At 30.0% G+C, this 13,925-nt stretch overlaps 1 protein-coding gene across 1 annotated transcript in view; it reads left to right on the top strand.

Moving 5' to 3' along the window:
• The window catches only part of LOC127719955 (Golgi integral membrane protein 4-like), a 50,085-nt gene extending 38,041 nt beyond the window's left edge, over positions 1-12,044 (top strand). The window contains exons 13-14 of the mRNA XM_052226329.1: positions 1,600-1,735; positions 2,246-12,044. Of these exons, the coding sequence (XP_052082289.1) occupies positions 1,600-1,709 (110 nt within the window). The 3' untranslated portion in view covers positions 1,710-1,735; positions 2,246-12,044. The remainder of the gene's footprint in view (positions 1-1,599; positions 1,736-2,245) is intronic.
• Positions 12,045-13,925: the final 1,881 nt, after the last annotated feature.

Here is a 13,925-nt window from a genome sequence, read left to right as displayed (position 1 = left end):
ATTGAATTATTGGGGTTCTTTGATATGCTGAATCTAAACATGTGTTTAGATTTTTGATTATGGGCCCAGTTTTCAAGTTGGTCCAAGTTGGGGTCCAAAATTAAACTTTTTTTGATTTCAACAAAAATTGAATATATGGGGTTCTTTGATATGCTGAATCTAACCATGAATTTAGATTTTTTATTTGTGGGCCCCGCTATCAAATTGGTTCATATTGAGGTCAAAAGGGTCCAAAATTAAACTTTGTTTGATTTCATCAAAAATTGAATTATTGGGGTTCTTTGATATTCCAAATCTAACCGTGTATTTAGATTTTTAATTTTAAGTCCCGTTTTTTAAATTGGTCTACATTAAGGTCCAAAGGGTCCAAAATTAAACTTAGTTTGATTTTAGCAAAAATTGAATTCTTGGGGTTCTTTGATATGCTGAATCTAAACATGTGTTTAGATTTTTGATTATGTGCCCATTTTATAAGTTTGTCCAAGTTGGGGTCCAAAATTAAACTTTGTTTGATTTTAACAAAAATTGAATATATGGGGTTCTTTGATATGCTGAATCTAACCATGTATTTTGATTTTGGACATTGGACCATAATAGGTAAATTAAAAAAATTCAAGTTTTTAGACCACATTCTTTCTGTGTCAGAAACCTATGCTGTGTCAAATATTTAATAACAATCCAAATTCAGAGCTGTATCAAGCTTGAATGTTGTGTCCATACTTGCCCCAACTGTTCAGGGTTCGACCTCTGCGGTCGTATCAAGCTGCGCCCCAGCGAAGCATTTTATTTATATCAGTTTAAGGGGAACTGCTAGTGGTAGTCCAATGATATTTGATATGCAGTAGTATTAGCATTGGTATTTCTCATTTCAATGGAGGTTATTTGGCCCTACACCTTCAACCATGGTGAATTGTCTTTGAATGTTTTGCATGGTTTACATGTTAGTTTCAACATTTTCATAATTGATACTATCAAAAAATACACAAGACACATCACTGTATCAACAATTTTTTACAATATTGCTATTTTACCATTTGTATCCTCTAATTTTCCTCTTTAATTTTTTTTTTCATAGTATAATTCCAAAAAGTTTTGTTTTAATCCTTTTCTAGTTACAGGTAGTCAGGTACACTTAAAATTATTTTTTCCAAGGATTCAGTCAAACTGTACTACCTTGTCTATATCTAGCTCTGAAGCAGATTTGAAGAAGAAAAAGAAATAACCATTTATCAATAAAATTCAATTAAAATATCTTATTCTGTTTATTTATATTATTGCTTCTAATTAAAGAATGTATAAATTTAACAAATTTAAGTAACTTAAGTCAATGAATGCATTAATACATGTATATTGTAAATTCAGAAATTTTTGTGTGCATTATTGCGATTATTCAATAAACGAACAAAACTGTGAGAATAATTATTGCAACATTTAATAGGAAATGCTGCATACAAATACAATGTAATGCTGACAAAATTTAAAACTTGGTAGTGTTAGTATAGTCTTCTACTGCAAAAAGTTTTGTTTAGATCTCTTTAAATACCTGCATCTGTGAAATATAGGTCACCTGCTATATATAAGATGTTATATGTGTTGTAGATGCCAGAGATGTAAAATACTATGACGAAGATGATAATGATGATGCTAAAGGAAATAAAGAAGATAAAAATCATATAAATGATATAAAAAATAATGATTTTGAAAGATGAAAAGTTTTTATATAATCTAGTCTCAGGTGAGTTAGAAGTATGAACTTAAGGTCAGATGTCCAATGTTAATAGGTTTGAGATATAATAAAAAGTAATTTTAGTAGACAAGGCTACAAAAGATGCAGCTTCTCTTTCTGTTGCCTGTAGTTCAGTCATTCTTACATTAGAGAAAATAAAGCTTGATTGTGTTTGTGGGATGTGGAAAGCAAGTTTAAATCAAGGTTGATTTTAAAAACTTTTATAAGAATCTTTAAAACTGAATATATGCTGTCCCTTTTAATAGATTGAACAATTTTTTTAAGTGTGTTGTTTTCATGTCAATGGATTTTTTATTAAAAAACATAAACGCTTATTTATAACATTATTTTTCTGGATCTGAAGTTAATGAAATTGTTTTGTAGTAGATATACTGGCACTGCTATAAGATTGACTAATTGTTCCTTGCTTCTTTTTTTTTTTTTTGGTTTTACATAAATCTTGTGATTATAAAAGCCAAACTTTTAAAAAGTTTTATCGATATTTTAAACTTTTTTCAGGTAATTTTGTTACCAGAATTGACGAAAAAAATACACAAAAGTCAGCTGTGATATCTTCTACAATTCCAGAATAGTTTGTGCCTAAGAGATGTATAATATATTTAGGTGACTCTATCATCATCATATTTATACAATATATTGTGAGGATAATATTATATAATGATACAATATATTGTGAGGATAATATTATATAATGATACAATATATTGTGAGGATTATATTTTATCATGTGGGGTGTTGGTATTAAATTGTGATGGGAAGAACAGAGAATAACATTGTGTATTATTTCTGTGTCAGGGTTCAATCTAGAACAGGTTTTCAGGAATTTCATGATATTCAGAGGTTTTACTTCTTATCATTTATATTCAGTGGAAATGAACTCAAAATAAAATATTACTTTATCTAGAATGTTCATCTTAAAAGATTAATGAATCATCAGCTTTATAATTAATATCATCCTAAAATTGCTTAAGTAACTTTTTGATTGAAGAATTTATTTTGCCTGCAGTACTGACAAATGATTTATGTCATGCACAATGTAAACCACTCTTTTAAAAAAAAGGCCATTAGTGGTGGATTTTGACAAAATTGCACAGTCACTGATCTACTAGATCCTAGATCAATTTTACTATTTTACAATTTTCATGGATCCATTATGCAACATCATATTTATATCAAAACATTTGACAAAACCATGTGGGTGCTTTTGATCATTGATTTAAAAAAAAAATAGATTAGATATCAAGTGTTTAAATGAACTTATTTATATATACGAACCCTTGATTAGTAGTAAAAAATGTGTGTTTTTTAAGTATTTTTTTTGGATCTGAATAATGTTTTCAAACACAGATCTAAGAACAATATGAATAACCTGAAGGAAACAGATTGAAATGATTTCAAAATTTTACTTAAAAGTGCTTAATACTCTTATTTCAAAATATTCAAAGTTAATTTTGCCATTGATTGTTGTATTTCAAGAGAATTATATATTATTAATCATTTTCCTTAATACTTTTTAATTCATTGCCTTGTCATAATGCAATTGATGTTTACCTATTAATATATGAATTTTAAAGGAATTGAGTGAGAATAAACAGGGAATATATACTTCAATATACTATTGCTTTACACAGCAGTGAACAAATGAAGGAAGGGAAATAACTCCAATTATTATTTCAAATTTCAACTTTGTGGAATGACATTCAGGCCAGGACTAATGCGTAAAATTTATGTCCACATTTTATTTTTATTTGAAAAATTACACAAATCAGATCTGACCAATAACATACAAAAATATTTCATAGAAATCTATTTGTCTTTCTGCTCTGTTTTAGGAGTAAATAGCGACACTGAACACAGACAGTGTCTGTTGTAGTTTCTTCACAGGTGCTATAAATGTGAGATTGGAAATAGCAATGTGTTTGAAGTAAAGCTTGGGAGTTTATAAGCTGATTAAAATGAAATTGTATGTTGTTTTTTTTATGAATCTTTCCAAGTTACAGATTTTATTACTCATGAAATTTTGTCAGACTGTAACATTAATGATTATGAATATTGTATGATGTTGGCTCATTGTTGAAGGCTGTAGGGTGACCTATAGTTGTTTATATCTTTGTCCTTTTGTCTTAGACACACAGTTGTCTCTTTGGCAATCATACCCCATCTAATTGTATACTGATCAAAGTGATGGAAACATGATTGAGAAAATTACTGGGCCAATTAACATCGAAACTGAATTCAGTTAATCTAATAATTTATTTCTTAAAGAAAGTGTTTATACCAAGTCGAGAATATAGCTGTCGTGTGACCTTTTTTTTTTCTCAATGAAATTTTGACTTTCAATTATTTATATATCTTTGCAGTTCAGTAAGTTGTGATAACAAAAAAAAAAAAAAAACATCAAATAAAGGGAGGTAATTAGATACCATTAATAAACCACTTAGTTTGTAACACTGCTAGAAGTAGCCAGTGCTTGAGTACTTTTGTTATTTACATTATACATCAAAAGACATCAGTCCTATGCTCAAAACCATAGAAATTATATACTCTGGATTCATTATTATTCTTGCGTAATTAATTTTCATGAACTTCGTAGGATAAGGTAAACCCCCATTTTCAAATGTTCACGGAAATACAAATTTCCTAAAGGCTTGTATGCAGTTTTGTTAAAGCCATGAAACCAAGTATCCATGAAAAAACAATTTTTCCTCAATCCAATAAAATTTGTACCCATAAAAAAATGAGTCCACAGTTAGCCTAGTATTAATATTAGTATATGAACATAAGTAAATCTTTTTTACTTCATATTTTATGAAATTATGATAAATTCTATAATTTTCTATAGCATACATATGTTTTATAATTATGTAATAAGACTTTAGACAATGAACCTCTGATTCCAATAATCGAACCATTTGAATAAATATAGTAATTATGTGAACTGTTATCACTCCATAGCTATGAGTTGAATGGAAAAATTGTCCATAGATATAGTCATAACAAGTTCAATATCAGTACATTGTAATCTTTAAGAACTTTTGTTTTACTTTATATATAACTTGCATAAGAATTGTAGTGGGTACCAGCTTTCGAAAAAAACTTAAATATAATGTTTTTTTACTGTGGAAGATTGGGCATTTCATCATGTGTTGTGATTTTTATCAATAGCTCATCTTGTTCAATTGTTATGCAAATTGATCTGTCTAAATGTATCATTTTGATATTGGATAGTAAAATTGTCATATCCAAACCAGAAATGTGTATTTGTAGTTTAGGAATCTAGATTTTGAACCATTAATGTGTTCTTTCTTTATTGTGTACTGTAACAAGTGCATTTATATTATATACAGATACAATTTAAGGACTAGAACACTAGTCATTTTACTAATTCAAATTAGTTACTAAGTTGTAAAACTTGTGTCTGATCCATTTGTCATTTTGAACGATAAAATATGTTTAAACTAAACTAAACTAATTCAAATTCACCAGCCTGTATGAGCATCATTTTTTAACACCTCAGAGTTCTCACATTTTGTTATTCAAAATTCATCTTTCTTTGTCACTGTTTTGTTTAAAAATGAAGTGATAATTTAAATGTAATAAAAAAAAAAATGCCATCAGAAATACAGTTGTTAATTGGATTCTATTAAATCAATGTTATTTTACTGACCATTGAATTTATTACAATTATTGCTGAATTGTAATCTGCCAAAACATGTAACATAAATTGACAAGCCCGAAATGTAGTTAGATTTTTTTGTCTTCATGATAAAATACTTTTGACTCAGTTATTTCTCCAATTATTAACTTTCATTGTCTGAGAACAAAAAGTCTGTTATGGTGTTACTGTGGATTCATTTATTTTCGTGGATACAAATTTTCATAATTTGAGGAAAACTGACGTGGATATATTAATTTGTGTTTTTTTTAAAATCAGCGTACACAGAAACTACAGAAATGTTTAATTTATTGAATTTTTGGCGTATAATCAATATATATCCTTGAAGTTCCGTAATTTGTGCTAACAAAAAAAAAATCAAATAAGGGGAGGTAATAAAATATGAATTTTTTTTCCTATGCCCATGAAATCCACTAAAATTGGTATCCCATGAACAATTATGAATTCACAGTAATTGGCTTTTCTTTTCAGTATTTGCTCCTTTCATTGCAAAAGAGTATATTTTTGTTATATTTTGTTATATTTTTTTTATTTTTTCTCTTCTATCCCAGAAAAGCTTTAAAACTGGTATATCACATTATTGAATCATCATGGGCTATTGTTTTGGCCTTCATGTTAAAATAAATACATTTTACATACCTTCTCATATTATAAAAAAGATGAGACTACTATAACGTATGTGTTATAGTAGTCTCAGAAAAAAACTCAGTATGTGTTCTCAAAATTGAAAACAAAATTATTGTATGTACACATATATATATATATATATAGATATTGTAGTGTACATTTTAAACATGTTAAACATGTGATTTATGTACATAGTGTGGAGTGTTTTATTTGTTTCATGTCTATTGGTTTAAAGGTGACTTGTGTCCCTTGTTTGATACTCTTCTATAATTGGTATGACTTGTTTTCATTCTGGGTGTTCTTTTTTTAAAATTACTTGGAGCTAGATTAATTTTATATAACATTTAGGTTCTGTGAAATGGACAATCATAACATAAGTTTTTTGGGAAATCTTGAATTTTATGCTTGTAGGAAAAATGTTTATGAATTTTGTGTTTTATGGGCAGTTCATTTGTTGCTTGCAGTCATTTATTAAACTGAAAATTGTACAGAATAATAGTCTTCACCAGTTGAAACTTCATATGTACCGTATATCAGGTTTTTTATCGCGTCAGCTTTTTTTGCGATTTGATGACAAAAAGGACAGGTTAAATTTTCACTGTGTATAATTTTCGCTGATTGGGAAAATACATGTGAAAAAATAACTATCATATTGTTAAAGATGTAAACAACATATTTTAATGGCTGGCAGGTAATCAATTACAAATAAATATGAGTACTTCAAACCTTAATACACATAATTTAGAGAACTTTCAAGGAACGTTAATTATGTACATTGGGACATGCTAAAAATTGAAGTTTTTGATCATTACAGATATACAGATATCCATGTAAATCTGATTTATTTTTATTTTATTTTGACATTATATGCAATTTTTTCGGGTTATGACAGTAATCAATAGATCGTCGCTAATTAATATTTTTTAACATGTCACTGATTGCTGTGTTGTCAAAAGGTGTGACACGTACGATAAGCCAATTGAACTATTATGAAAACAGAGATCTTAATCAAGTCTGCTCATTCTTGTGGTTTGTCGTGGAACAACATAAAAGACCTCATAATCAACAGTTAAATGTTTGAAACTTTCCAACAATGGTAAATGTTGAAATATACACGGAAATTTACGCAAGGTCAAATTTTCACGTTTCTTTAGCTGCCGCGAACAAAGCAAAAATTAAACACGCACCAAAAAAAACATATACGGTATTGTATACTACAAGAAGTTATTTTTTTGTAAACTAAGTTTCTACAAGCATTTATTGAGATTTTAATTGTGAAAGACTAGTATTTTAAGGTTTGTTTGCATTTAAAAGCTCAAATATATATTCTCTGAGGTAAAGAAATTGTAATACATGCGTTATATTGATCGAAATTTGTAACTTTTAAAGCTTTGTATAAATGCAATCCTCATGCATGTTCTAATGAAAAGTGATTGACGTAATGGAAGAGATAATTGGATGCAGATCTAGTCACATCTCTTTTTCTTGAATGAAAACAATGCAGTGTATTCTGAATGTATATATTAATGTACATGTAAATTGTTATACATGCACCATCTAAATGATTTATAGTGTAAAAAGCTTAAACATCATTTTCTAGCTTGTGATTTGTTACTCAGATGCATATCGTCATGTAATAATGTTAAGGTTGTTTTGTGCAGTTATGTTATTGATGCTTTGTTTATTAGCTGTCCAACTTGTTTCAACTTTTATATTTTAATGCTTTCTTATCACAGTGATGATTTCTATGCAATATACACCTTTTTTTAAAGCTGAAAAATGATAACCTGTGTTAATTGAATAAGTGCAATGAACATAACATATTTCTAGACACAAGCCAAACTTCTTGGTAATTGACACTTTTATCTTTTGTGGGTATTGAATGAAAATGGTTTTATAAGACTGTTTGTAGATTTATATGTGTTTATTTGATAATAGTGAACTTTTTTCTTAACCCCTCACATATATTAAAGGTACTCAATATCTGTTTTTGAAAATCTGTGTTTTAAAACTGCATATTCTACTTTGAAATACAAGTATCAATTCATAGAAATATATTTACCAGTTGGATTCTGCACTTTAATAAGGAAAATGATAGGACATGTTTTAAAGTATTAGCAGTGATGATGATAATCTACAGTTTGATGAGATTGAAGGGCATTTTTTAATCAGACACTTTTTTACATTCCAGGACTCTACCAAATCTGACCTTTTTTTCTCCATTTGACCTAATGACATCTGAAAAATAGAGATTTGTGTAAGCATTGTCAATTGAAAATACTATGTGAAATATTTGTATTTTCTGTAAGGAAGACAGACCATGAATTGCCTCTCCTATTTTCGAGATTAAAATGAACCACAGCCCATTAGATCAAACTCTTGTAATTAACTTTAATGATGAGATTGGTACAGCTGTTTCACCTTTTTCTTGTATAAGTATGGAAGACTGAGACTGACTTTTTCTCATACTCACTAATGGAGTAGGAACTGCTGCCCTTCTGGAATGCTGAGTTCACTTGGATTTTTTTTGGTTAACTTTTAGTTCAAAAGTGTATGTTTTGTAAACTGCTTGTCTCTTCATTGTTTTTCTTTTTGGCCGTGGTATTGTCTGTTTTTCTTCAACTCATGGTTTGTTATTGCACTCATGGTATTTGCCCTTAATATTCTTCGGACATTTAAGAAAGTTGAAAATTCTCATGGATGTGGCAAGAGAAACAGATTTAAGATTGATAATTAAACATGTAGGCCTAACTTGTTCAAAGCTAAATCATACATATGCCAGACATCTTTTCTAAACTGAAATGTGGTATCAGAACGTTCTTCAGTAATTTAATACATGAGAATTTAACACTACCCTAATCCTCCAAAGTCTTGCTGTAGTTGAGCTTTACTGTAGAACTATATGCTAAGTTATAGTTGATTTGATAGATTGTTTTTACCCTTGTCCATCTGTCCGTACATCCCAAAATTGGTTTCCGTTTTCTAACTAAAGTTTGCCTCAACCAAATGTTATCAAACTTATACACAATGCTTATTACCACAAAACACAGATCAAGTTTGAATTTTGGTGGCGTCACTTCAACTGTTCTAGAGTTATGCCCCTTTATAAATGGAAAAAATTTTGCATTTTTCATTTCCGTTCTCTAACTTAAGTTTGCCTCAACCAAATGTTATGAAACTTATACACAATGCTTATTACCACGTCACAATACACAGATCAAGTTTGAATTTTGGTGGCGTCACTTTTACTGTTCTAGAGTTATGCCCCTTTACAAATGGAAAAATTGCTAAATTTTTCTTTTTTCTTAAAATATCAATGATGTCATTGTTCAAGTAATTTTTAAAATTGGAGTTATCTTCCTTTGTCTATGATTATAATTGAATCAACTACAATCAATGCTTTATAGAATGCAATGTTTAATTTTGCCTTCCACTGATAAAACCCAGATCAAGTTGAATTTCGGTAGTGTCACTTTAACCATTATTGAGTTATGCCCTTTATAAATCGAAAAATTGCAAAATTTTAAGTTTCCATTCTGTAACTTAAGTTTGCCCCAACCAAACATGAAACCTATACACAATACTTATTACCACAAAATTAAGATCAAGTACAAATTTGGGTAGCGTCACTTTTATTGTTCTTGAGTTATGTCCCTTTATAATGTTGTATGCAAAAGGGGGGGCATCATCTGTGTCCATGGGGACACATTCTCCATTTATTTGCTTAACATTCAGTGGCAAATATTATATGCATGAATAGGACCAGCTAAGATATAGTAGTACCTTTGTAAATCAAATGCATGATTTGAAGCATTCCAGTTTTATAAGTTGCCTTTTAGTATTTATTTTTGTGGGGTAAAAGACCTAAGAATGTACATATACTGTATGCTTAGAAGCAAAGGTAGGATTTAGTACCCCAGTATGTGTAAATACTCCAATTTGTCAGGTAACTTACATTTTTTCACTGTAAATTAAACCATTTATTACAATATACAGATAATGTTTATATTGGTGGTTTGTATGGATTATAATTGTGGTGTCTCCGAAATGTGATTTTGTTTTGCAATTTTATGTTTTTGTAAGAAATGTTATGAAGGCCGTCATTTATGAAAGGCAACTTTGTTTGATTGTTTCCTCCTGGATCTTTTTAAATGTATTCACAACACACATCCTTCTCACAAAATGGTGATTCATTATAATAAGGAATTGATAAATCATCAATATATGGTCTCCTTTTACAGAGGAGACAGTTTATACACTGATGTATTAAAATTCAATATATTGCTGTAAAACCATTGATGATCTGCTTACAATATCAAAAGTCAACATTTGTTAAGAATTCCTCTTTAACACAAAGCCTGCTCATGTACTTATTATGTCAGCATTGTAAAGTTAATAGACAATTTGTCTTCAAATTGAATGTACTTGGCTCATAGGTAGGGTCAAACTGTCAACAGATTGCAAAACAGCTTTAGTACCATTGATGTGCTAAAAATGTACAATGTAGTTTTCTTTGTCTAAACCTATGCATATTCAGTTTTTTATAGGGGCATAAGCTACGCGTAAGAAAAAAAATAAAATATGATTTTTATTTTGTTTAATCATTAATGAAAGTGAAATAGTGAAATAATAATTCGCTTTTAGCAACCAGTTTTGTTCAATTTTGTCAAAATAGGCTAAGAAACATCGCTGATGAATTATTCACTTGCAAGTGAATAATTTTCCCTCGTTGAATCCGTATTCATGTGACCTTCAATTTAACCTTTTAGCGAGAAATGGGTTACGTATAAACTAGGCGTGTTTGGCTATTAAAAGGAAAAAAATATCAACATTGAAAGTGAAACAAGGGTAAACCTTTTGGTTGACTGATTCGATCCACTAAGACTCATTCTTATACAGGTAAAAACAATGATTAACATATTTGTTTAACCTATGATATGAAATCAAACAGACTTAGAAAAATCAAAATGCACGTGTTATCTATTTATATCTATATTTATGTTTATATTGGTTATATGACCATCAACAGTCTTTGGAGGTCACCTTGATGGTTAATTGACTAAAATGGCATTTAGACAAAAATACACACAAAATGCTGATACATATTATCGAATCCAAGCATCAAAAATTGTTTATTTTAGAGTCAAATTGGTGAACTCTAATTTTCCCCTGCCTAACCCGTTGCGAGGGACATGGAAATACAGGGAGTCCATCCGTCCGTCCAGTCTTTGTTAACACTCTCACAGGAACAATTCTTGCCAGATTTTTATAAAACTTATACTATAGGTTAATATCAGCAATATCTTGGACAAGTTTTATAGTGGTGGCCGATCTACTTTTTTTAAAAGAGTTATTCCACTTGGAAATATTAAATTTATGGAAAATGGCCTTGTTAGCGCTCTGACGGGTACAATTCTTGCCAGATTTTTATAAAACTTATACTACAGGTTAATATCAGCAATATCTCGGACAAGTTTTATAATGGTGGCCAATCAACTTTTTTAAAAGAGTTATGCCCCTTGGAAATATAAAATATGTGCAACGTTCTTTTATTTGACAGCTAATGCCCCTTTATTTAGGAATGAGATATTATGGTCTATTATTTAGCAAATTACTCATTTGTTATGCTTTTCATCCATGATTAAGCCAAAAGTGCTTAAAATGGCGGTAAACACCAGCAAACACAGAAACAATTTTTTGAATCATTTACACTGCACATAAGGTTATTTTCAGTTTTTGGTCAAAACAATTAGCTTTTTTCATTTATATACATTGAACTTCTGTTCCTGCTTTTTGACTGATTTTACAATTATTTCAGTATTGTGTTTTTATTTTGATGTTCAACAATTTTGTTATGACAATTCTCAATGATAAGCAAAATTAATGCTTTAATAATGATCGTAAATGTAATTGTTAATGAAAGAGAGATTTGTACTAAGTTGTGATCTTTAGTCTATGTTTGTATGATTTCACATTAAATGATATATTTTATAATTTGTTTGCTATTATTAAAGCCCTTATCCATACTTAAAAGAGCTATAACTAGAAAACACATGGACAGTCGGGATATAGTTTTAGAAAAGTATATATGCGTTTTAAGATTTGTCTGTCCCAAGCATTTAAAGCATTAATGATTGTTCTTCATGGTATAAGTCATAATTTTTATTTCTAGGAATTTTAAAAATTGGTGCATAATTTTATTAGGAGACATATCGGTAGGTCATACCATGATGAGACAGCCACCCAACTTCTTGAAGGTATTGGATGATCGCATAGTCTTCAATGATAGGCAAGGGTCTGTACTAATTTGGTATAGCTTGACATTGCACGATCTAGACCTGTACTATTTAAAGATAACTGTATCGTATTTGAAGCTTTGCGGATGTCCATCGGTAGTTTTACTGTCGCAAATTTAGTTTACCTGGCCACGCGTAGCCGAGACAGGTAAACGGATATTTGCGACAGTAAAACTTCCAATGGACATCCGCAAAGCTTCAAATACGATACAGTTATCTCTATTCTAATGCAAAATAAACAAATCATTCAATTTTAGTCATTAGTTTAGTGTAAATTTTCATTAAATGAAAATTCTGCGAAATGATGTTATCTTCTTTGGTGCCTTAACTAGGTGACGTCATAGGTATGCTTCCGGCATCAAACGTAAACAATGGGCGTTTTCTGGATTCTTGTCCACTTCAGAATGTAATAAAATTTGATAAAAAGAAGATTTCTCGGTGCAAAATGTAAGTTTTTTTGCTTATCATTGGAGAAATTACGTCAATACATTCCGGAATTCAAAATGTCGGCTTCCTTAGTTACAAACAGGGAGATAAAGAATTTCACGCTTATTGTCATCCAATCAGAACCATTGATACAAAATAATTGCATTAGAATTGTGAATACAACTAATCTGCCATAAATACCCAATTACTTATTTCCATAAAACCATGGTGAACAGGATGACAAGAACTGATTAGGTTCCAGACTTGGAACAGTCATATAAACATGAGGCAGGGTTAAACTAGTTTCATAAGTCAACACACACTTTTTCATCTGCATCCTTGGAATAAAAAAGTTCCACTAAATGTACAACAAGAATCAGTTCAAAGAAGCCTTTAATGAATCAAAATCCAATCCATGGTTCTCTCCCATTCTTTACTGAATGCGAAATATCACTGAAGTTTTTTTCACTTCAATGAGCAACACAAAAAATGCCTTTAATGGAACAGGACCTGCCTACCCTTCGGGAGCAACGGATCTCACCCCTAATTTTATTTTAAAGGAGTTTGAATTGCTCTTAAGTTTTCAGGGTTTTATTCTGTGCTATTTTATTTTTCAATGCATGTGTTTTTTCTCCCAATAACATTCATCTATCCTTTATCCTGTATAAACATGTTTTTATTTTAAACATTCACAATCAGTCAAGTTTAAGGGATAAACATATAACAAGGTTTACAAATTTGACGATGTTATTGCGTTAAAAAAAAAGAATTTTCGTGAATATTTGATTTTGTGGTTTCTCCAAAGTCTGCATACAAGGCTAGATAATATGTACTTTGATGAACATTTAAATATGTGGTTTGCCTACATCCACTCAAATTGTTATCCCACAAATTACCCAGTATAATAAATCCACAGTACCACATACCCTTATTTTATATCATTATCCAATTCATTAGTGTAGGATGTCTAATCAAAAGTAACACAGAGGGGGGAGGGTAGTTGTGGAACAGGAACTGTTCAACCTTCCCAAGCAAATGAGTTCACCCAGAGTTTTTTATGGGGTTTCTTCTTGCTCAACTCAAGTTTTCTGTGTAGTGTTTTGTGGGCTTGTTTATTTGTCTGTTGACAATGATGGTGTTTGATGGTGTTGTC

This window comes from Mytilus californianus, unplaced genomic scaffold (assembly GCF_021869535.1).
Source record: "Mytilus californianus isolate M0D057914Y unplaced genomic scaffold, xbMytCali1.0.p SCAF_11, whole genome shotgun sequence".
Taxonomy (NCBI): Eukaryota; Metazoa; Mollusca; class Bivalvia; order Mytilida; family Mytilidae; genus Mytilus; species Mytilus californianus.
The sequence above is the reverse complement of the archived record's forward strand: the minus strand, read 5'-3'. Positions and strand labels throughout refer to the sequence as shown.